The following is a 24,187-nucleotide window of genomic DNA, read 5'->3' as shown; positions in this document are numbered from 1 at the left end:
GGTGCTCCACTGGCCCAAATCATCCCCCTGCAAACCTAAAGCCTTGAACATAATGTATGAAGCACACTCATGCGTCAGTAAGCGCACAGTTCCCCCTCAACAATACTCTGAAAGCCTGGCCCAGCCTCTCTCTGAATACAATTACAACCGGACCCAGTGGAGCAGAGAGAATTACAAGAGGAATGTATGAGTATCTACATTACACATGTATAACGTCACACTCACCATCTATATGTTTTGGCCTGCAAGGAAAGGGCTGATTTCCTAATGCATATCAGCAGTGAGATCTGTCGTGAACTTATCTGCCAGTGTCATCCGAGAGGGAAGAGCCAGTGGCATGACCCTTTTTCCAAACAAAGCCTTTCTTCTCCATTGTCTGTGCAGAGACATTCGCAATAAGGGCTAAATGTTTTACCAGTAAAGTACACAATGGTTTTCCAAGGCTGTTTAAACATCAATGGTCTGCAATGAATCATACACCTGAAGCAGACACCTCAAACAAGAGACTCGCCAGACCACACTCCCGTGAGTTTACCATCTAAGCCACGTACAGGGCTTACAGACAGACTAAAACCCGTTTTCTTTAGTGATGCACAGCATTCAGGGAGATTGATTTAGAATAAAGAAGAATCTGAAAACATTTATCTCCTGACTGCCTAAACAACTTCAACTAAATCAAAGAAATGCATCAGCAAAAATCTGACTGTCCCCCAAAACCCAATAATGTTAAATCAAATTATCTGGTGGGCGGGGCTTTCGACAATGCTGATTTAGTTTAACGCTGATTTCGTTTTACTTTTTAAGGCAATGTCAGGGGATGTTGTTTTTTTTGTTTTTTTTGTGGAAAATGACTACAGTAAAAATGGAATCATGCCAAACTAAATTAAAATTGATAGACAATGATTTATAGTCTAAAATTCAATAAATGTGCACTAGGTGGAGGGAAGAATAAGGAGATAAAATGGTCCACAATGGTGTCTGTGATTCACAGCAGAAAATAAAATAATATCTGCTATCCTATTCAGAGCAGCAATATACACAGCTGTTTCACATAACTACTACTGGTCAGTAAAGGAGTGAAAATAAGGATACTTTTATTTTATCATAGATTACTACATTAAATTAAATTCAGGAATTCATATTTTTGGAGTCACAGAGCAGAGGGTAATAATCACAATAATGAAACTGCCACTTCACCCGTGACCTCTAGCACACATTTATTTAAAAGAAAGAAAAAGAAGGCATGGAGCCAATTCAGTCCAAAATATTGACTAAAAACTCGTTACACATTACTTCCCTTTCGCTTACAATTTTTTGTTTGTCAGTACTGACTGTAGAGAAAACACCTCCTAGTCAGTGTTTTTTGCACATTGTCTGAATAATGACCACCGCTAATATTACATCAGTGGCTGACACAACAACATGTTTTCTTATCGCTGAAACTGGATAAAGATAGCATGGAAAAGATACGAAACTTGCTCAAATTAATTTGTGAAAGTAAAGGGCAAAATGCATTGTCTCAAACTAGAGTCATATATTTATACAACTTCAGTATTTGAACGCTCAACCATACATATGGGAATAACTGAAATGATGTAGCCATAATACAGGTGGTTTACCGGGAATTCAATTACTCAGATTTTCTTATTCACTCAAGATATTTACACCAACTGCCACAGAGATCAATACTCCTGATTATGCTAATGACCTCATTGATTTCATAAAGGCCTTGCAATGCCATGAAATGCTGCAACTTGTCAGTTGTAATTGAGCGACAATTATGGACAGGAAAAGGGTCAGTACCCAGGCAATGCACCTGACCAATGACCTGCAGAGCTCTGCACTCGTTTACATCAATGGCGACACTTCAGTAATGAAATTCTATTCCCATCAGCACCAGAAGCCATGACCTTTTTTTAAAATATTTTTCATCCAGGAGACTTCACTTCCACTCACCTCGTATGCCTCCAAAGTGGCTTTGAATAAAAAAAGTTTAATTCCGTTTTCCAGTGTAACTGTAAGGGATGGGTAATGCCAGGACAGCTCACAGAAGACTGAAAAGTCTCGCTAATTTTGATCAAAGGCACTATAAACAGCAGCTCTGAAATAACCCTTGTTTTTATATGGTGAGGAGAATCACTGATAACTTGCCATTTCACACTGCTATCAGCTACTGAAATCTAACCGGGTGGAAAAGAAAAAACATTCCCAGGATTCAAATCATCATATTTAGAGCAAGACCACTTTGATCTTATCAAAGCCATCGGGGGCCACATTCAAAACTGAAGGTAGTAAAGCCTAAATCAATTTCAGTGTGAGGACAAAGACTGCATTGCACTGCACTGAGATGAGCATACAACTGTAAAACTGTGTATAATTATCATGTAGTTAGCTGATGAAAAACTTGGAAAACGGTAAAAAAAACAACAAAAAAACATAAATTAGTTGAGAGACTAGCCTTCAGGGCGATGGAAATCCCATGGGACACTATGGAACAGCATCATTTTATCTGAGCTGCTGAGAGCACTTGAATTCGCCTCGGCTGGAAACCTGGGGCAGGAAAATGATCACTTTCTCTGAAATCAGGAGAAGACAAAGTATGCGGTGGTGGGGAGGGGAAGGGGTGGAAATGCTTGAAATACTGACATGAATGGGACATAAGCTAAGCAAGAATGAGCATAGCTATGCCACATGTCTGCACACATTCCTACTGGCTGGGTGGCCAGCTCTGCCTGCATTCGTAAAACGGGTCGGTCCGCAGCAATGGCACAACTTTGACAGATGTCTGAAAGCGTTGGGTCAGAAGTGAACGCATTCCTGCCAGCCAGGTTAACGGACACAGTACCTGTCGCCTCCTTGAGCTCTCCATTCTCAAAAGATTCAGTTTCCAAGAACTCTCCCTTTTCTATAAAATCACTCACCCCCTGCTAGACCGAAAAAAGCTCATGCCTCATGCCACTGCAAGCTTCACTCTCTCAGGTATTATTTATTGTAGCTTTTTTTTTAAAGGCCAATCTACACATACTAATGTACAATATCACACTATAATATGCATTTAATCTCTAATAAAGTGTCACAAAGATGTCAAAATATTAAACTATTTATTCAAACATCAAACCACTGTTGCATAGAAGTTTATCAAAATGACTACACTAATCAATAATAGAAAAGATAATTACATGGACTCCTTTTTAAAAAAATGACCTTTTCACTCCAGATTTCATCTCTTATGCCGTCCAATTCTAACGTGGAATCAGATCAGTTCTAGTCAGTCAGATCTGAATCGAAAAGTAGCTCGTGGTATCAGTGTTTATTCACTTTCTTCTAACTTGATAACTTTATCGACTTAGTCTCTCGACATTCCGATTTAATTTAAGCCACTTAAAAACAGTTCACATTATATATTCCGCACGTTATTTTGTGCGACAGACAGTCGAATAAATCGGTTGATCGACCATTACTGCCTTCTTCAGCAAAAAAGGCGCTTGAGGCAGAATTGGAATACAATGGAGAATGTTTGGTCACATTATCCCGTTTGCGGGAGATACTCGCATAAATGATGCACACGTGTTATATTTTTGACGAACTGGGAAGGGGTCTTTTTAATTATTTCTCACTAGGTTCACGCCTCTATTCATGATCGGATTCAGATTTTCGGGAAGAAAACGGTAGGGTCTGCAATAATGTGGACGGACATAGTAACGTGCACAGGGGCTATTTTCAATATCATTTCTTATTTATTTAGAGGAGACTGGATATATAGTTACTGATGTTTATAAGTAGCTGTGGATACATACTTCAAGACAGAGTGATTGGTATTGTCAGAGGAAATCATCGGAAGGGTATACAAGCGGTTTCATGGTTGATACCCCATCATGTGACGTCAATATTTAAAATGCCAAAACCACACCTATAAATCTAATTTAGTTTTTTTATCGAATGGTTATTTTATTGAATAAAATTAGCTTCATTGTCTCTTGGGTAAATACATTTCAACATACCACCATCAGTTCATGAATTTCCTTAAAAAATACCAATTAAAAGGGTGTGAATGGAACACATCCGCAGTCACCACCGCCGTGTGGGTGGGGGGAGACCATTTATTTTCATGAATCCAAAACAAGCCTGAATGAGCTGGCTTTTTAATGTGAAATCTACAATGTATTCGATGCAAAATGAATCATCCACCCGGTAACAATGCTCAGTAAATAAGGAGCTGAGTCTCCCAGGGGAGGCTGAATACTGACGTGAGCCTGACATGAGAGCAAAGCACACCGGTGGCCGTTTGAAAACCGCAACCCAGACAGAAGGAGCGGAACACCAAGACATTTTTCCACGGTGCTGGTGAGCCCCAAGCTGGGTATTACACAGTAGACTGGGGAAATGAATCACCTTAAAAGTGAAACGGTAGTCAAGTGACCCTCCATTCCATGTCCTCACTTTTAGAGTATTGTACTAAAATGTTTTACATGTTATAGAAATTTGTCCCATAGGATTCATCAACTGCAGGCTATTGATGGATGACAACTTTATTGTAAGAGCCATGTACAGATGACATGTTCCTATGACTATGATGATTACATGAAAACAAAGGTTTAAAGACTTAAAGCGTATTGATTTGTCAAGGTAAAAAAACCAAAGTATTGGTTTGTCAAGGTTTTGATCATGTGAGATTATTTTACATAAGGAATCACAACCTTTAAAGGTTAGCTCAGGGTAGGAGGGCTTACATAATGCATTTCTGACGTTGCCACAGCATTGTGTGCAGGAAGCCCGTGTGAAGAAAGGCTATAGGAAGACCTTTCCTGAGGTGGAATCATGCACAAGCAAATGGACAGTGACATTTATAAAGTTCAGAGGCAGAAACACAGCAGTGACACTGACAAACGGAACAAAAGCATATTATGGGAGGACATGGAGATTGTGGGGAGTAGTCGGGGGAACTGAAAGAAGAAGGGCAGCCCTGGGTATTGGAGGAAGCAGTGGAACAGCACATACAGTTTGGAGGTAGTGGTTGAGGAAGTGAGAGAAAGCAGGGAGATGTTATGTGATATTGGTGGAAGGGGCAGTCTGCATACAGAGACAGGCTAACCAAGTCCAAATATGGCCCAAATATGGCCCTTTTTACTCCATTAAATAGAGAATTAACATCAGCAGCTCAATGCATGTCATGTGTAATTTCCCATATGACAGCGTGTTTGAATATGAATGAGCATGTCTGATTACGAATGTGTGAATGCAGTTCATGTAATGAGCACGTACCACAAAGAGCACATTAATCAATGAAAAGAGAGGTGTCTCATCAACTTTAGCTCTGTGCCAACATCTGTGTGTCCTTTGAGACTCGCCCCTTCAGCTATTCGAAGCCTCAGATCATGCTGGTGTACACAGACGAGTTTTCAGAGATCCGCAGGGAGGCGACCAAGATAAATTGTTCTCTGCACTATTTATGAGCTTTATTCAAAATTAATTAAGCAGCAAAACTTTCAAGAGATAGTCTGTGTTCAGAGAGCAGGCTCACACCACCTCTCTCTCCCCTCTCCCCCCTCCCCCCTTCTGTCTGTCTGTGACAGAAGAAGGATCAAAACACATTTCTACTGAAAATAGATTTTCCATTTCCCATTGTCATTTCAGGTGTTGTTCTCATTTGTGGTATTTTCTTGGTATTTCCCTTTTTTCCTGACAGACCCATTTCCCTTCAGAAAACTATTTCAGAATCCATTCAGAGTCAATCTTTACAATCAAACAGCAATTTCACATCCATCAATTCTCTAATATCACGATTCTCAGGCAATATATTAACATATTAATTACTAAACACGCACACGTGCACACGCAGAGGCATGGACCCACACAAACACAAATGCCCACCCACATGCAAGCATGCAGACATGACTTCTGCACTGCACACATAAATGTTGAGATTTCTGGATAACATTGCCGTTATGCTGTCTACAGACAGGAGGACTATGGCAGTTCACAAGCCAGAATGCTATTTCAGAAGATGGAAGAGCCCAGAGACTTGAAAGCATTGGTGCTGAAATATTACATTCTCACCTGCTACACACAATGCGGGAGAGTGACCCGTATGTCTGGAATATAAAACTCATGCTTTGATCCCCCAAATGACAGAGAAACAGAAGAAAAGCGCCACAAAGCAAAAGCACAATAAATCATGGACCTTTAATGTAACACTTTCATTTCCCATAAAGAGAATGGGCAAGAAAAGCCTTGAGCAGTGATACTTGAAAATACAGCATTATCATCTAAACAGTGAACTTGGACTAAGCAAGTGCATTATGCTCTTTTGCTTCACAATTTTAAAATGAAGAACACAGGCTGGTCAGCATAGAGACAGTATTGACTGCCTGTGGCCCATAGTCTGCGGTTTCTTAGAACACAGAACTAACAGAAGGAAGTGTGTGCCTCAGGTTCATTCGGAGAATTCATACTCGAGAGATAACCGCATGAGAAATAACCACACCATGAGAGAGAACCACACCTCTGCAATATTCAGTAAGGCTAATATCAAGGTAATTTCTTCCTAAAAGCAGAAGAATTACATTTAAACGACAATGATTAAATTCCTCTAGCACAACAGACCCAGAATTAACATGGGGTTAAGCAAAGGCATCCACAACATGAATGCCTGATTGAATAATACATCTGAATCTCATGCATGATATTGAGAGCACACTTACACAGCCTGAAAACAAGCAGACGGAAATGGGGAAAGCGATACACGTTTCTCCTACTTTATTCCAGGGGTATAAACAAAAGTTGGATCGACAGGGGACGCGGTGATGATGTAAGTTTGGCAACAGAGAGGGCTGCAGGCTCCATTTCAAGGTGAGGCACAACTCAAGTCATATCTGGTTGCTTCTACTCTACTTATTTTGTGACTTTATTTTATTCACTTTACTTGAACCCCTCGACTGACATAACACTGCCATTCACATGACATAACAACTGTCACAAGATGGCATAACCGAAATGAGATGTTACTGTCATTAAATTTACCAATAAATGTATGAACGTTTTATGTCATTTAATAACCTGACATAATCTGTTATGCCATCTAGTTACAGCAGTTATGTCATGTATATGACAATTTTATGTCAGCCTTATAATGAGGGGTTCAAATTAAGTTGTTACATTGTTCTAAAAGTAAAAAGGTGGTGTTACCAATTCATTTCAAATGACAGGTATGGTTATGTTTACCAAACCACTTCCGGCTAAACGCAGTCAGCCCCTGCCTGCCCTTACTCTGGTCTGTGTATCCCGTTTCCCAGACAAATCGTCAAACGTCAGTGCAGGACACAACCTGCACATTGGTCACCTGTCAAGACTGTCAGTCTGTAAGGAAAACACATTTCCCCGGGGACAGGATTTATGTAGCAAACTCACCACTAATCTCCCTCCACCGCCTCAGAACCTGGGCACCACAGAGCAAGGCTCTGTCTAGGATTGTTACGACAATGGCCGCGCCTCACTCAGACAGGGACAGTCTGCAAGAACTCATCCCTCCACTTAGCAGCTGCGGGACTGCCCCCTTTAAGCCAGACATGCATACGGTACGTGCTGACAAGCATGCACTTAAGTGAGATAAGTATGCATGCAACACCCTGCCCCTGTTCATAGGAAGGTGTATGGCTTACATGTCTTCCCTTGTGTAATACAAAACACCTACTGTATGTCTAATGAACAGGGGTCACCCAACTACCTTTGACTGCAAGGCCTTAGAGCATTCATTATCTCAGCTTAGTGCAGGGTTGATAGCAGGCCTGTTGTCGACAAATTGACGTGGTGCATCTGGCCTCACATAATCCTGTTGAGGAATACTGAGGCTCTGCTCTCATAGACCACCGCAGTACCAAAGAGGCAGACAGTCAATCAAACCTAGCGTAATCTATTCTGTGTGAGAACAGAACCGTGTCTATTTCAACACAAACAGGGCTGAGCAGAACTCTGGAGAGCTGAACACTGGTGTCGGTAAACAAAAGAATACACTAGCAAAAAAAATAAAAAAATCTAAAGCTTGGTTTCAGCTCCCTTGCCAGCACTCAAATTACAGTCTGTTTCCCATTCCCAGGTCTGCTCTCCCTGTTTTCTGAGATCCAGCCTAGTTTCTGGTTACTTGGCACAATGTGTGTTTTGCCAGACAATGCGAGATCTATAGGCCAGTGAGTGAACACAGGACCATGGGAGAGGAGCTGGAGGTGGAGGTGGAGCGCGGCTGGCGAGGGGGGGTGAGGGGTGTATGCAAGGCAGGCAGGTTCCACCCCAGAGCAGCTGAGAAGAATCAACCACGTCATGTTCTCAAGCACCGGGAAAGAAACAGGCTTTATGGAAATCATCTTTTTCCAAGTAAAATGAATAGGGCCCTTGGGTGAATTTGAATGCAACCGAGGCAAATGAAAAGTTAACTCCATGAAAACACAGTAACACACCCAGGATTAGACGCATGTCCCGTATCAAAGAGAAAATAAAGTCTTCCGCCACGTGACGCTGTATGATAAGCTATCAGCAGCATGCTCTTGTGCTGATTACACCCCGGGCTGCTATCCATCTGTGTGGATGTATCCCATAAATGTTAATCAAATGCGGTTCACTGATCAGAATACACATGCTGTACTTGCACTGTTTTTTGGTTCCCAGCTGCAGTGTGTGTTTGTGCCTGGAACATGGCAGAAAAATAAAGACTAGATTCCACCCTAGTTCATCCTCTCCTCCATCACTGCTGTGATATCAGACCCAGTTCCATGTGAATACAGTGTCAACCAGTTCACACACAGGCCCGTCACTTTAATTTGTTCAGGACCTTGTCCATTTGAAACAGCAGTGGATTGTGGTTCAGACCACACATACACTGCCCATATCTGTTTCTGGCTGTGGGACCTGGAAGTGCAGGAAACAAGCCAACATCAGTCTAAGATGCTGAGCACCACCAAACACCCAGTGTCCTGTCCTCTACTAATCATTACGCTACCTGCTCACATGATAACACCGCCCACATATTGTCTCACTCCAGCTGAATGGTTCGCTGTCCAAGAAAATTACTCTAAGCTGTTCTTCTAAATTCAGAAATGAATGTGCTCAGTACTCTTAAAAGTCCCAGAGACACATGAGCTTCCTGAATATCACAAATGACAACTACAGATCTCCATTTAACCTCATTCAAATGGGGTGAAATCAACAGATGAGCTACTATCTCATTGATCTGTAATACAATGTCAGTCATGGATGGAAACGTTTTCTGGATTTTTGACTAGCGTTTTCCAAAGAAGCCACTTATAGTCCATTTCATTTATTAACCTTTTCGATTAGCTGGACTAAATTATTCTCTCTGCAACATAATGTTCCCTCTGTAACATAAAATGCACACTTCACTTTATAAATGCAATAGTTTTGAGAAGTACAATGGTCTGCGTGTCCTTAAAGTCCAACGCCGCATAAAAGCATTTGGTTACAAACATTTTTAAATTCATTTTAATGCAATCTCCCACTGGGACTAGCAAACCTCAGTGAGTCACTGGAAAAGAGGAAAAGGCTCATATAAAACTTGATTAGTAGAGCTGGATTGAGGAGGCCACGTTTCTGGCATGGTGATATTCAATTATCGCAGGAATTCTCTCCACTAAGCATTGCAAATCCTCCTTTCAGAGGAACATTGGCCTGGGACATTATCGACAACGATTATACAGATATTAAATAGGCTTCAAATTGTACATTAAAGAAAATAAACACATTTTCAACACATTTTCAACAGGTGATCAACACTGTTTTCCTTGTGGCAATTAAAAGATTCATGGCGCCATTGACACGGTACAGAACCCCACAGAATGGGAACAGAGATTCAAACACTGAATTGATAAGAAAGCCCATCTTGCCACCATGTTTTTTTTGAGATACCAAACTATCGATCATTTGTTTGTCATTCACGGTCTAAACGTCATGCCATTGCTTTGGCATATATGTGCAATATTTGGGCAGTGACATCACGTAATTTGGCTCTGTATTCCAGCACATTTGATTTTAAATTTTTAAATGAAATAATATTAATAGTTAAAGTTGAGACTGTCAGCTTTAATTTGAGGGCATCATCCCCATCGGATGAACCATACATCCCTTCTTATACATAGTCCTCCTACTTCAGGGTACCATAATATTTGGGACAAATGGCTTTACAGGTAGTTCTGATAAGTTAGGTGTGTTCAATTGCTTTGTTGGTGCAGGTATAAGAGAGATTTCAGTATCTAGTCTTTATTATAGGCTTTTGATAGTCTGTTATTGTGTTTGTCAACATGAGGACCAGAGTTGTGCCAATGAAAGGACAAGGAAGCCATTATGAGGCTGAAAAAAAATTTAACAGACCAAATCTCAGGCTTACCAAAATCAACTGTTTGGTACACCAAGAAGAGCGCACTGGTGAGCCTCTATAGCTGCTGACCGAAACTTTTCACCATCATCAAGAAAAACCACAAAAACCTGTCTGACAGATCAGAAACCTGTTCAGTAGCAGGCATGGATATGTCTGTTACCCCTGTCCACAGAAGACAAGTCACAAACGTCAGAGACTATGTAGGGGAAAATTCACAGATGCAAGCTAGTTAAGCCACAAAAACAGGATAGCCAGGTTATGATTAGCTAAGAAGCAACTAAAAGAGCTTGCAAAGGATGTTTCATCTTTTTCCAGAACTCTTAGTAATACTTATGGACTGCACTGTATTAATTGGAATAGACCAAACCGTGCTACACCTATAAGACTTCAGGCACAGAAATGGGATCATGTCATTTTAAAAGTTTACATTATTTATAACCCAGAGCTAGTGAAATTAATAATGCTAAATGTGCCTCTTGGATTTCCACATAATGTATTACGTGATGAATTTTTAATTGAATCTGAAAAACCGAGGAACTTGGGGCACTGGGGATATAATATAGAAAATTTTAATTTTGTAAGGCTGAATATGGAGAAAAAAGCAAGCACAAGTACTGGATGTAAAAGACATTGACCCTGATCAAGACAAATAAGAAAATTTATATTGTGAATGCTTGTAAACAGGACTCATTGAGGTTGAATATGCCACTTAATGCAAATAATAAAAAGAGCAATGCATGCAAAGCCACTTTCATAAACTTGCCTCAAAACCCAATCAGAATGCCTCCCCACATAAAACAATCTTCTCTCTGGCTTAAGCCCCATTGTGCAATTAAGATGTTCCTTTTCAGAGAAAATAATATAAATCTCTCCATAATCACAGATAAGGGAGCATTTCCGAACTCAGGAAATATTCTCACCATTTAAACCACTTAAAAAATGGGCAAATTTACTTAAGCAAAGCCATTATCATTAGTCCAGATATTGATCTGATTTTGGACCCTGAGCACTATGGCAACGCCTTACATCACAAGAATGACCATAGAAATCAGAGTTTCGGTTCTTCTCCTTGTCCTTTGGCTCAAGATCAGGGTAAGAGACACTGCACTCTGCATAAACACAGGCCATGACCGGAGGAGCTGGAGAATAGCTTTCTCTGCACTGGGCACAGTAACAGGAGACAGTAGAAACAGGGATGTCTCTACCAGCACAATGTATGGAGCTCTGACAGGTTAGAAAATTAGTACTGACACAAATGCAATAAATTACAGCACATAGAAGATCTTTCTGGCAACTCCTTGACTTGGCAAGTGGATGATTTCATTCATACAACCACAGACGCAAGCAAATGGTAAATGGTAAATGGATGGCATTTATATAGCGCCTTTATCCAAAGCGCTGTACAATTGATGCTTCTCATTCACCCATTCATACACACACTCACACACCAACGGCGATTGGCTGCCATGCAAGGCGCCGACCAGCTCGTCAGGAGCATTTAGGGGTTAGGTGTCTTGCTCAGGGACACTTCGACACAGCCCAGGCGGGGGATCTGTGGCACACACACACACACACACACACACAGAGACATACACATGCATGCACACATATACACACAGGTGATTAAATACACATGTACAAGTGTGTACATGCCGAAACAAAAAAGGTTTTATTAGGACTCACATCAAGTAAAATGTCTCTCCATCCACATCGTCTGTACAGAATTACTGTAATGAGCTCTGTTTCTGACTTTTCCTTGCCCTCTTTTCTTGGCACTTTCATTTTCCACCTTTCTTTCCTCACTCTCTTCTGTCTCTCTCATTAGCTTTCCACAGACAAGCTGTGGGCTCACCATCTCACACTTTGTTTACTGCAGTAGTATCACCTTTCCATCACCGCTGGAAACCTTCATTATAATCCTGTCCCACAATCTCCAAAACAGAAGACTTTATCAGAGCCCTGTTCCCACTGCTCCACATCAGAACGAGACAAGAACAGGAGGAACAGCGCACTGCGTCAAGACGACCCGAGTGACACATCGCAGAGAGCGGCCGAGTGCTGCCTGACTTCCACACAGGTCAGTGAATGAGAGACTCCATTTTCAATCTTGTTATCCCAAATGCAATGTCTTTCTGAAGACTTTCTCTCAGGCTAGTTGAATACGATTTGATGGTCTGAGTGAGAAATGAGGAGGTGGGAACCACAAAACCTGGAACTGAAAGAGAACAGCCATCGTTCTCAGTGCAGCAGGAAGCAGGACACTTTCCTGCCCTCATCTGCAGAGCGGTCCAGGAAATAAACAAATGAGATTTGCAGTCCGTCCAGATGGCCCTCTTAGGGCTCCACAGAAGAGGTGGGATCCAGTGTGAGTGTGAGTCCGTGTGTATGTGTGTGTGTATGTGTGTGTGTGTTTGTGTGCAATGCAATAATGTGCATGAATGTGATTATGAGAGTGTGTGCATAATGTATGAGGGTGTGCTTGAGTGTGTGGGGGAGTTTGGGAGCAGAGGAAGCCCTTCTTTCAAAATGGTAGATAATACTGAAATCTCCCTCTGTATTGTGACCATATAATTAAACCATGGACTGAGAGCAAAAGAAGAAACAAACATATTCAGACCACTACTCTCATAGGGGGGAGAGAGTGCTTGTACATTTATTTGTTTGTGTCTCAGTATATTTTCCTTCAGGCATCTAAATCTCTCTGAAGTCTCAGAAGGGACTAACCCTTGTTCATGTTTTCACACTGATGAGAAAGAACAGGCAGTGTGGGTCTACCACAAACACAACCCCTCACACAGAATGACCCCAAGAGAGCAGGATTGTAGCAAACCTCCTCAATGTCCAAAGGTACGAGACGCCGACTGTCGCAGTATCTGACTGGTCGGTTAGGCCCGATATTCCACTGACACGGGCAGAAGGCAGTGCTATGTGGCATCACAACTGATGTTTTCTTAACCTCGCTTAACACCGGAACTTGCACAAAGCACTGACGGTAATATCATTTTACATTACATGACCTGAACATGCGTTTACATTACTATGCCAACAGATCCGGGGCGTGAAAAAACACTGCCCTGCCCTGCAGCCATAAACACTGGACTGTGCCTGCAGTTTCACTGTTGCCTGTAAATGACATCAGTGTGGACTGGCTTCCTGACGTGGTGCATACGGTTTCCACAATGATCTGTGACTACTGAAAAATTCCTCCCTCCTAAAGTCCTAAAGATTTCCATTCTCCAGAACACAAACCGGACACTCAAACATCCAGGTTACCGGCTTTCAGCTTCGCAAACAGAAAGCAAAAGTGATTGAGTTTTAAAAACAGGAAGTAAATCCTGTGGTAACCTTCAGTCTGGCCAGGAAAAAGGGAAGTAGCTGACTTTGACAAGCGTCGACAGGTTTTACAGGCTCTGTAGGCTCAGACAGAGGCACAGTGAGGAAAGGTATTATGCAGTGAGAGCAGAGTGACACATAGGTAAATACACCTGTGTCCATGAACACAAAGTCCTGAACCTGGCTGGGGGAAGGGAGGTGCACTGTGCTTTTTTTGGCTGCAGGTGGAAAAGGTAGCCCTTGAAACAGAAGTGAGCCTCACTCACTCACTGATGAGCAGCTCCTTCAATAACAACCTTTTACCACTAGAGGCAGCATTAGCACAGCTGACTGAGTTTCATACCAGTTTTGCAAACCTTGCTTGATTTGGTCCTAACCAAATACAATGTTGCATTTTATTTGTTTGATACGGTTACATTTCACACTGCCTTTTTTAAGCGAACAACAATTTCAAAATAAAACCATGTGTGTGCTAAGGTCGTTCATTTATTGGACAGAAATCTGTTGAGTAGGACAAACCGGAAAAAACAAAACTTTTCCTCATCCCATCACAGCACAGCTTGCTATGGCAGCCGGTTTAACCCAAAATACACAATGCTTCCTGCAACAGGAAGAACAGGACTGAGACCACCAGGGTTCGATTGCTGTATTCACACCTGCCCAAAAGAACCAAACCGGGGGGGTGGGACACCCCAGGGTTCGATTCAAACAGACTAAATGAGACAGGTGTGAAAGCACCCTCAGAGTCTGTTTATGTCACACAAACTTACAGTGGCTATTTCTGAATGGTTCAGCACTAGCATTGACATGGCATAAAAATGTAACGCCGGCTCTTGTAATGACATAACTGTTCAATGATTCTCCCGGCTCGTGACCTTGACATCTGAAAAGACGTCTGATGGGGCCTGGAATAGCCACGGGACTGGACCCAAAGAACAGAGGGCCACTTCACCTCCCCGACGTCAAGGACAACGGCAACGGCAACGTACCGGACACTTCAGCTGACAGTCAAAGTTAATTAGAGAGCGAGAGGGAGCCAATTTCACTGGCTCTTCTTGTCTCCTTATCTGACAGACTGTAGACACTGTTTTGTTTTCCCCATCATTGAGCACTGAGCAGCATGACGGAACATACCCACAACAAGAGAGACATGCCGATAAGACTTTTAACAGTATTTAAGAGAGAACAGGCTCAATTTGTAGCTGAAGCTCCAAGCTGACCAGTGTCTGTACTGTATTATCTGACCTGACACAATGCTGTGGTTCTGTTGCATAGCCTTCAGTGGAGCGTCTTGGCACACTGAAGGAGAGATCATCATTGTGCGCCAGGCTGAGCACCGCAGTCTAGCGCCGTCCACAGCTGCTTGCCGGTACCGCACCGCTGTGGTCATGTGACCCGGCCGCGCCTCTCACCTCCCACGCCTTCCTTCTCCTCCTCCTCGATGCTGTTCTTGATGCTCTCGTATTCCTCGTCGATGTTCTGGTTCCCCCGGATCTGGCTCAGGACCCGCCGGGCCTTCTGGGTCAGGCCCCTCTGGATTAGCCAGCGGGGGCTCTCCGGCAGAAAGAGGAACCCGAAGAACTGCAGAACCGCCGGAACCACCGACAGACCCAGCATGTACCTGAGATAAAGACAGGATGTTAGAGGGATAGAGAGATTGATAACAGAGAGGAGAGAATCGATACAACTGATGGGGTGGAATTGATAAAAACAGGTAGTGAGACATAAACGGGAGACAGAGAAGAGAACAATTGAGCGAGAGTAATAGGGAGACAGAGACAGGAGTACAAATTGTCAGAGGCTAAAAGAGACGGGAGCACCAGGAGGAACACATTCTTGTATAGAAATACAAAAGCTCACTTTCATTGTATTTCATGTGCAACTGATGCTATATATTAAGTAAAAAAGTAGCCTAATCATAATTTTAAAAAGAATAATAATAAAATAAAATTCCTTTTTCCTTTATTTTTACCAGCTACATCATGACCAAACCTATATATTCTCAGTACCTCCAGAGATGCACATTCTCAGCATACTACAATAAAAAGCAAGTTGAAATGAAATATCATAAATAATATGATGTTACATTTCTTCCTTCAGAAGTTGACTTCTATGCTCATCTTCTTGTATGAATGCGGCATCTTGATATAATGCGAAATAGGGGGGTATCGCCATTGGCATCAGCCAATAAATTATTTCATACTGATATAGGCCCCAGAATTTCTATATTGCACACCCCGATTTTTGACCCATATTAATTCATCACCACACAAAGAAAGACAGAATGACTGATGAGGTTATCACACATCTACACCCCCTCCAGCTCACCAAGGGAAAATTTGCACAGCTGAATATATGGATTTGGGGAAGCAGAATGAAGCCTAAATGGGTAAGTACCTACATTTCTAGATACTGACAAATGACCAGGAAGTGCAGTGATTTACATGAGGTTGGACGCAATTAGATGCAAATCCTACCCAGCAGACAATGACAGAGCTGGAAATATCTCCCCCAGTGCATTGAACCATGCCAGGCGTTATGACGTGAAAATGAGCAGAACGAGTGCAAGTGGAGTTCTGCTATTCAAGGCTTCAAATCAATATGCTGCCCTGCTTCAAGACTCTAGAGACCCGGAAAGGCTGTGATATGTATTTAGAGTTATTTCAACCGCTGAAAGAGCATTTCTTTCCTCACAAAAATAAACTGAGAGTCCTTGACATCAGCATGGATTAACATGTACTGATACGATTCATCTGCTGACAAATGAATGGGTTTCTGTCATATTAAACAGAAGCAGGCTCATATCCTTCAGTCAGTATTTAATCATCTGCCTGATTCAAAATAGAGAAGGAGTGCATCGAGGCAGGATGCTTATCTGACGTAGTCTTGATCACATCCTTTAACAATGTTTCACTGCAAATGTGCAAACGGCTTGAGGAGAGTCAGATGTCTGAGGGGGCATTCTGATTCACACTCTCATCTGGACACTGACTGGACAAGACAGGGCTCCATCTGGGATGATCAGAAATGGCTTTTCAGCTGGAGTGAAGAGGATGCACACACAAACACACACACACCACAGTAATTAAAGAACGCACACATGCACAATCGCTATGCACACTCACATGCTTAAACATACAATGCTACATCCGGGGTTAAAAGACCACAAACACACACACACACGCACAAAGAGAACGTATGGAGTACTAGCTGAAGTTCAACAGCCCACAGGGGGTTACTGGGAAGACAGCTGTTGGCAATCAGCTTCCATTCACGGTGGCATGTGAAATCACCTCTGAAGGACTCAACTAGAATTCAAATGCAATGCTAATGAATGGTTTTTAATGGAAATGTGTGGTGTTCTGCTAAATCTGCCATCCATCTATGCCCTATGAGTGCAGTGGTTGGTAGTAGCACCTACATTTGGTGTTCCCACCAAATTCTTATACGGTGCACCAAATGTAGGTGGCTCTAAAAGCACAAAAAGCACCATTTTACAATTTGAGAGGCCACCAAAGCAGGGAACAAACGACTGCACATGGCATTAGCATTAATGGACGCGTCTTAGAGGTGCACAGGACTTCCTTGGCAGGCAGGAGAGAACTTTAAAACTCTTCAGCACACACAAACAAAATTCAGGTTCATGATATTTTCAATCTAGTTCCCACCCCAAGAAATGAAAGAACCTACACTCCAAGTATCTGTCCATGTGGTGAGTTAACCTTTGCTGGAGGACTGTATGTGTGTTTTCAGGGCGTGGGAATAACAAAGGAACAGTTTTTCTGAGGCCCTGCTCTTATGTACTCTCCGTCTCAGGAAACATAGCACAGATTCACTGGGGGTGAAGAGAATGGGCTGAACACGCTAACAAACAAGCTGAACTCCATTCGTCAGCAGGGGGCGCCGGTTAAGAAGTCGTACCTCCACCCATCGTGCCGCAGGTAGCTGAAGGCCCCGTCGATGACGCTGGCGATAAACTGGCCCCCTGTGATGAAGAGGGTGTTGATGGTGACCAGCTGGCCCCTCAAGTGCGGGGGTGAGCACTCCGCCATGTAGACTGGGACGGTCATGGAAGCAATGCCTGTTGAGAGAGAGAACATGTTATCCAAAGTTCTCCTACCAATTATTTTTGTTTTTTTCTCGAGTCAATACCCAGAGTGCACTCCTCTGTCATCCACCCTCTCCAATTCCCTTCTTTGTTATTCTGAGCCATGCTATCCACCCTGTTCTCTTCTCTTTCCCATCTGTCCTCTTGTTGTTGTGACTGCAGTTCTGCCTTGTCTACATGCTGCGTTTGCGCGATGCAATCCTCAAACTGTCCCCAACGCACCTGCAGACAGACAGCACATTGCTATGGCAGCACAGCAATGCGTCAGCACACCAAAAAAAGGCTTATCATTCCTGTGATCCAATCTGTGCTCCAATACAATGGCAAGGATATGGGTGTCCAGTGCGAGAGTAAACATTAACTATTAAGTTCACTTCAATTAAAGTTCATTTCCATTAAAATGCTTTATTTGTATTCATAACACTGCAGCAGTATGTTGCCAAAGACCCCACATAAAGCTGAACAAGAAATCTATATGGTTATAGCATGAAATGAAAACTGTAATAAAAGCAATGAGGATTCTAATACTGGATAATAAACAAGCAGAGGAAAATCTATCCAGCAAGGATATCGTCATCCCTGAGTGTAACTTCATATGCATTGAGCCCAATGGTTCAAATCCAGGCACTAAATCTGTGATTCAGCAGTGCCCTTATCAAAGAAACTGACAGAGCAATTAAGAGTGCTTCCAATAAAATGATAATGTCAGGCTCAGTTTATCTCTACTGATAAGACCCTTATATTCATTCAGCTGGCATTCTGGGATTGTAATGTCAATGACAAATGTGGCATTTTGGAAAGAGAGACTGCTGTTGTTCTTCTAAAGAACATGAAACTTGCCCAGTGGTACATTCTTTCTTCTATAGTTATTGTAATGGCAGGCAATAATATGAAGATTGTATTGTGTTAAATCAAAGTAAACATTTAGATTTAATCTCGGGCAACACACCAGTTATGCTGCTGCAATCTGCACACTTTCCATATGAGCGAACCGAGGTACAGGCCTACTTATCTAGAGTCATCAAACAAGACGACGCAGCTTGCGATAAGTCTATTAATAGTCCACGCGCTCTTTCCTGTAGCTCTCAGCCGCCTGGAGGACAACGTACCTGTTGCCATGGGAACACCCTCACTGTGTGACTTGCACGGAGGTTAATCAATAACAACAGAAGATGAGCTTCATTGGTGCTTCATTGGGTTGTGAAAACACAAGACTAGAGTCTGTTCCACAAAGGAGAGGGAAAGTTAGCATGGTCCTATGGTCTGTCACAAGAACAGGGACAGGGACAGACCGTCCATGCCAAGCGAGATATGACATTTATGCCGGATATCGTAAATTGGCCTTTAACTATCACTCCCTGCAAACAATAGATTTCCAAATAAACAGAGGATGTCTGCAAGACAGACATTTTCTAGTTGCCTACTGAATGGGTTTTACCACGAGAGGGCTGATATGAAGATATATTATGAAAGTATTCATTTTAGCTAGTTGTGTTATGCATGGGGAGTTCATCTGTGTGTATAGTAGCTTACTTTCTTAGGTGTCGTTCAGTGGAAGGTGCTGTCCACTAACAGACAACCCAGAAAGTAGGCTACTCTAGACCACAACTAACTATTATTAATACTCTCATAGCATATCTGCTTCTAATACTAACATTTCACTTAATTTTATTGTCTGGCAGATGCTATATCAGACTGGAGCCCTCTGCATGCAGTGCTCCTAGAATTGGCCAATGCTTCAGCTAAAACAATCAAAGAGAAGCTGACTGCAGTTGCTGGTCAGCCTGCAATGATAGGACATATTATTATTTTGACAGAATCCTTGAACCATGGTCCTGACCCACTTTGGTCATTAATGATCTCATGAAGCCTATAGCAAAAGCAGAGGATATTTTAGTGTCACAACCAGCACTAGGTGCTGCTTCCTAGAGTAACAAACTTAATTAGTATCATAATTACATAGATGGATCCTTCTAAAATGCTCCCCTATACCTGAGTGCTCTTCTTGTCTGATGTTAATCACACCTGTATTAAAACCATCAACTAGCATTACCAACAGGCATGATACAATCAGTCAATTAATGGTGGATTAAATCTCCTCTCGATGCTAACACACTAAAAACCTCCAAACACTCAAAATCTCCAAAATACTTGCTATCAAGGACTGAAACAGCACAGGAACTGCTGGGTGAAGCAGGTGCTGGGTGAAGCAGGTGAAGCAGCACCTGAGATCCTGCATAAGTGTAGGGCCTCATATTGCACCTTGTACCTGCATGAACATTCCCGAAAACGAATGCAACTGGGGCCTCATGACATCCTGATAAGACGGTTCCCAGACATCGTGTCTGACAAATCATTTGTGCTACCCACTAATCTGATGAAGACCCGGAACAGTCCGACACCAAGGCGCATCAAATCGATCAGCACACACACTGCTGCGCTACAAAATGTGAACAGTGCTACTGAACCAGTTTCCCATATTCAAGATACATCTGAACAGCACAGGTGCTTCAACAGAGCAAGCTGGCACGGGGGAAAAAATGATTGAATGCTAAAACTATCGATGATGATAAACTCTACCGCTTGGCTCTAGGACGGAACACCCAGCTGCAAAGATGGCTCCTCCCACAGTAAAGCGTCCCATAGGCTGGAACTGAATCCTGATTGTGTCACTGCCAATTCCAGCCAGGGGTCTCACCGGGTGACAGGGTGACGCATCATTACCACCGGCACCAGCCACGAAAAGAAGGTTTCAATCAGCGAGTTATTCCCCTCCTTGTCATATATCAGCGACGGCATTGGCAGCAGCCACATGAGAAGTGCAGTCCTTTGGCACAGGGGCCTGACAGCTCAGCTGGTGGACTGCGCACATTAAATGAAGCATCAGGTGGCAGTTCAGAGGAAACTTTGCCCTCCCGGTTTGATGCTGCGGCAATGTGAAAGGCCAGCAACTGCTGATACAAATTCTGTAATATTAAAGGAAAAGGTTAACAATCGGGCTACATTAGGCAACATACCCCTGCAGCACCAGGACTAAGAAGACCTTCTTATACACCACCTGTGTATAAGTTGGTTATAAAACAAAGTGCACCGACTTTCTGTGACTAGCTGCTGTAAAATGTGTTTGCACACAACTCCTGCTTTTACTGCTTCAAACAAAGCTGCTCCGGTGTCCTAGAACAAGAGGCTTCGGGTCTAGATGTTCCTCCATTTCCCTGATTGTGCAGTCCCCCCTCCTCTACCTGGGTGTTTACGTCCGTCCAGAGAAAGGTCACTTCACAAATAATTGAACCAAAACACCAAAAACCGGAAGCTAAGGCAATGTTAAGTGATCGCAGATGTGCAAAAAAGAAAAAGAAAAAGAAAAAAAGAAAAAAGAAAAAAGAAAAAAGAAAAAAAGATGTTAGTTGATGAACATCAAAAATGACCTTTAATGTTTTCCAAAGATTTCAGAAATTTGAAGTTGCTATATTCAGCCAGCTTAAAGACTCACCAACCAGCTGATGAATTATAATAAGTTCACATTGTAATTAACAACTAATCAGAGAAAATTACTTTTTATGAGATCAGAAAGGATACGTAACAGGGTTCAATTAAACTGAAGAAGACTCGCACCACCTAACAGATTAACACCGCTATCCAATCTCTGGAACTACCTTTAGACTGAAAACACAGGAGATGCACAGCAGATATTACTCCAGAGATCATCACCATATTTGACTGAAAGCACATTATTCTCACAGACATTTACCAGCTCCAGTTGGTGCATTTTTCCCCACAGGGAAAATCATCAGGTATATTATAATCATCATCTGAACGGTGTATTATTCCCACAGAGACTGATGCTACCTTCAGATTGCCATGCACACCAGCCTCTATTCCCAGGCTTTTTTCCGCCTGCCAAGTTTATCCAAAACTCAATACCACGCCAGCTGTACCCAGGGGGCCCTCCTGTCATAGTTACAACATAATTGGCTCTGCATCATACCCTTGAAATCTGAAATTCTGCACTGTTCCAATGACTTGGGCTGGAAGTTAGGCTTTGTCTCCATTCTTCGCGGCTTGTACCATATCCGGTTTACTTCCCCGAGGAGTGCAGCTGCAATGTTGTGGAGTAAAACCCAAGTGAAATGGCTAAAAATATGTCTCTGTGTTTGATGCCTAACAGAAAATACAGTGTGTGAAATCTTACCAAGGCCTGCAGCCTCGTTGATGAAGCTGTTGACAGAGGACCAGCAGATCTGTTAACCTGCAATGTTGGGGGAAGGGGCTCAGACTGTCTGCCCGCCCCCACTACCACGAGACTGCTAATACAACATGCGTCTCGAACAGGCTTCTTTTTTAAAATCATTCTGCTGCTGGTATTACACTTCTGTTGTTACCCTACATAACATATTAGTAGCAAACACACATCTGAAGGAACCCAGCAGTACTTTGTCCAACACTCAATCTGGGCATTGGCCATCTCTCGCTTGGAATACTGCAGCTCACCCAGAACACTGTTGCCTGCCCGAATCACAACATTCCTAAATGTCACTCCGACATGTCATTCCTGTTCTCATTTCCCACCACTGACTATGTAAAATAAGCACACCTCAAATTCAAAACCTTGGTGTAGGCAGCTAAAAGGACAACTCTGGAATATCTTCAAAAGACCAGGCAGGCATCTGCCCTCAGCTGCCTGCTCTTCTAGGCTACTGTCTGTTCTGGACCCCCGGTGACGGGAAGAACTTCCCACTACAGAACTGTAGAAACCCAGCCCATCTTCTGAAACCCAGCCCATCAGACTCACCTCTTCAGATTGCAGTATGGTTTCTAGTGAAACATAATTTCCTTTTATCTTTCTTTCTTTGCATTTACTTCTAGGTGTGATAGGTATGGCAGTGTAAATATAGATTGTCTAGCTTTTATTACAATAATAAACCTGTTTAATATTAGATGTATTTATGATGAATGACCATCTGTGCCTTCTTGGTGACACAGCATTTTCATATTCCTGAGTGCAACAAAAATGATCTCCTCTACTGTACATCTCTCAGGATAAGAGTGGCTGCCAAGTGATCTTAATGAAATGTAATAGATTCAATCTCAGTCATAACGACCACAACCATTAAAGGCAGAATAGTTTGGGCGCTCACTCCATCTCAGTGATGAATACTTTCATTGTCCACCGGCCATGGCAGTACTTGTGGAAGGCATGTAAGACATGTTAAGAAATGCATAATGGCATTTCTGCTGCCATGGCATACATTTTTGCAGTACTCCAGATTGGACTGGGATCCAGAGAAGCCAGGAGGGCAGGAGGCTGAGATTACAGAAAAAAAGGGTTCCAGCCGCTTGACATGTTTGATGACACTGGTTGATAGTGGTAGCTGCAGCCCAAGATGAAGAAATCAGATCTATGAAGTCAATTACAGGCAGTAAGAAATATTTTCTTATATCATAACAAAATTACCCACCCACCACATATTGATTTACACAGCACAAATGTACATTGCATTGATTTCTGCTTGCAAAATCACCAATTAAAGAAACCCTCCATAACCCAACAATCTTTACCAAACCAGCAACTGGAGGAAGGAATGGGTACCATGAAATCAAAGCTTAACAAATAATGGGTTTCATACATTTTTCCATATGATTTAACCCATCCATCAAGAAACCGCTGAAAGGCTGGATACATATAACATGACTGCAATTACCAAAAATACTCTTGCTTGCTGCTGTCAAAATGAGAATACACCATGAAGCATTGATAAAGGCCAGTCACCATTGTGAGACTGCAGTGAACCATTATTTTTTGCACCGCCGTTTTGTGCTGGGATGTTTTCCTTAAAAAAGCGATGTAATGTGAACATTACAGTCCTGTGACCGTACATAATATCACAACAGTGATCACACAACTCTGAGGGAGTCATAATATACATTCTCATTCAAAATGTCTTCATGCCTGAAAGCTTGAAAGGACAGAAGCTTTCACAAGCTGTAGGGGCATAGAAGGGGTTAGCTTTTTACGAAGAGACACCAAGAGACTCAGCAATGCGACCAGAAATAAAAGTTTATTCCATGCAGCAGTCCAGTGAGTTGGAAATGAGTCCAAAGTGAGGGTCTCTCAACCGAGCATATACAGGAAAAGATAAGCAGAGAACAATCCCCTCAAAAAGTATTGGAACAGCAAGGTCAATGACTTTGTTTTTGCTATACACTGAAGACAATTGAATTTGAGGTCAAAAGGTGTACATGAGATGACAGATCTGAGACTCACCTCTCATTTCATTGGAACAGCAAGGCCAATTCCCTTGTTTTTGCAATATACTGAATACATTTGGGTCTACAAAATCAACACAAGAGTTCAGAATTTCAGC

The 24,187-nt window shown here is 42.4% G+C and overlaps 1 protein-coding gene across 6 annotated transcripts in view; it reads right to left on the bottom strand.

Annotated features, from left to right (window-relative positions):
- LOC133135846 (proton myo-inositol cotransporter-like) overlaps positions 1-24,187 on the bottom strand; it is a 46,826-nt gene that overhangs the window by 18,964 nt on the left and 3,675 nt on the right. For all 6 annotated transcript variants that reach the window (XR_009709448.1, XM_061253146.1, XM_061253147.1 and 3 more), the window contains 2 exons: positions 17,636-17,795; positions 15,127-15,335 (listed from right to left, as the gene is read on the bottom strand). Coding sequence is in view for 5 of the 6 variants with exons in the window: in XM_061253146.1 (XP_061109130.1) it covers positions 15,127-15,335; positions 17,636-17,795 (369 nt within the window). In the remaining variant the exon portion in view is untranslated. The remainder of the gene's footprint in view (positions 1-15,126; positions 15,336-17,635; positions 17,796-24,187) is intronic.

The sequence above is a fragment of the Conger conger genome, chromosome 8 (assembly GCF_963514075.1).
Source record: "Conger conger chromosome 8, fConCon1.1, whole genome shotgun sequence".
Classification (NCBI taxonomy): Eukaryota; Metazoa; Chordata; class Actinopteri; order Anguilliformes; family Congridae; genus Conger; species Conger conger.
This window is presented reverse-complemented; position numbering and strand designations above follow the sequence as displayed.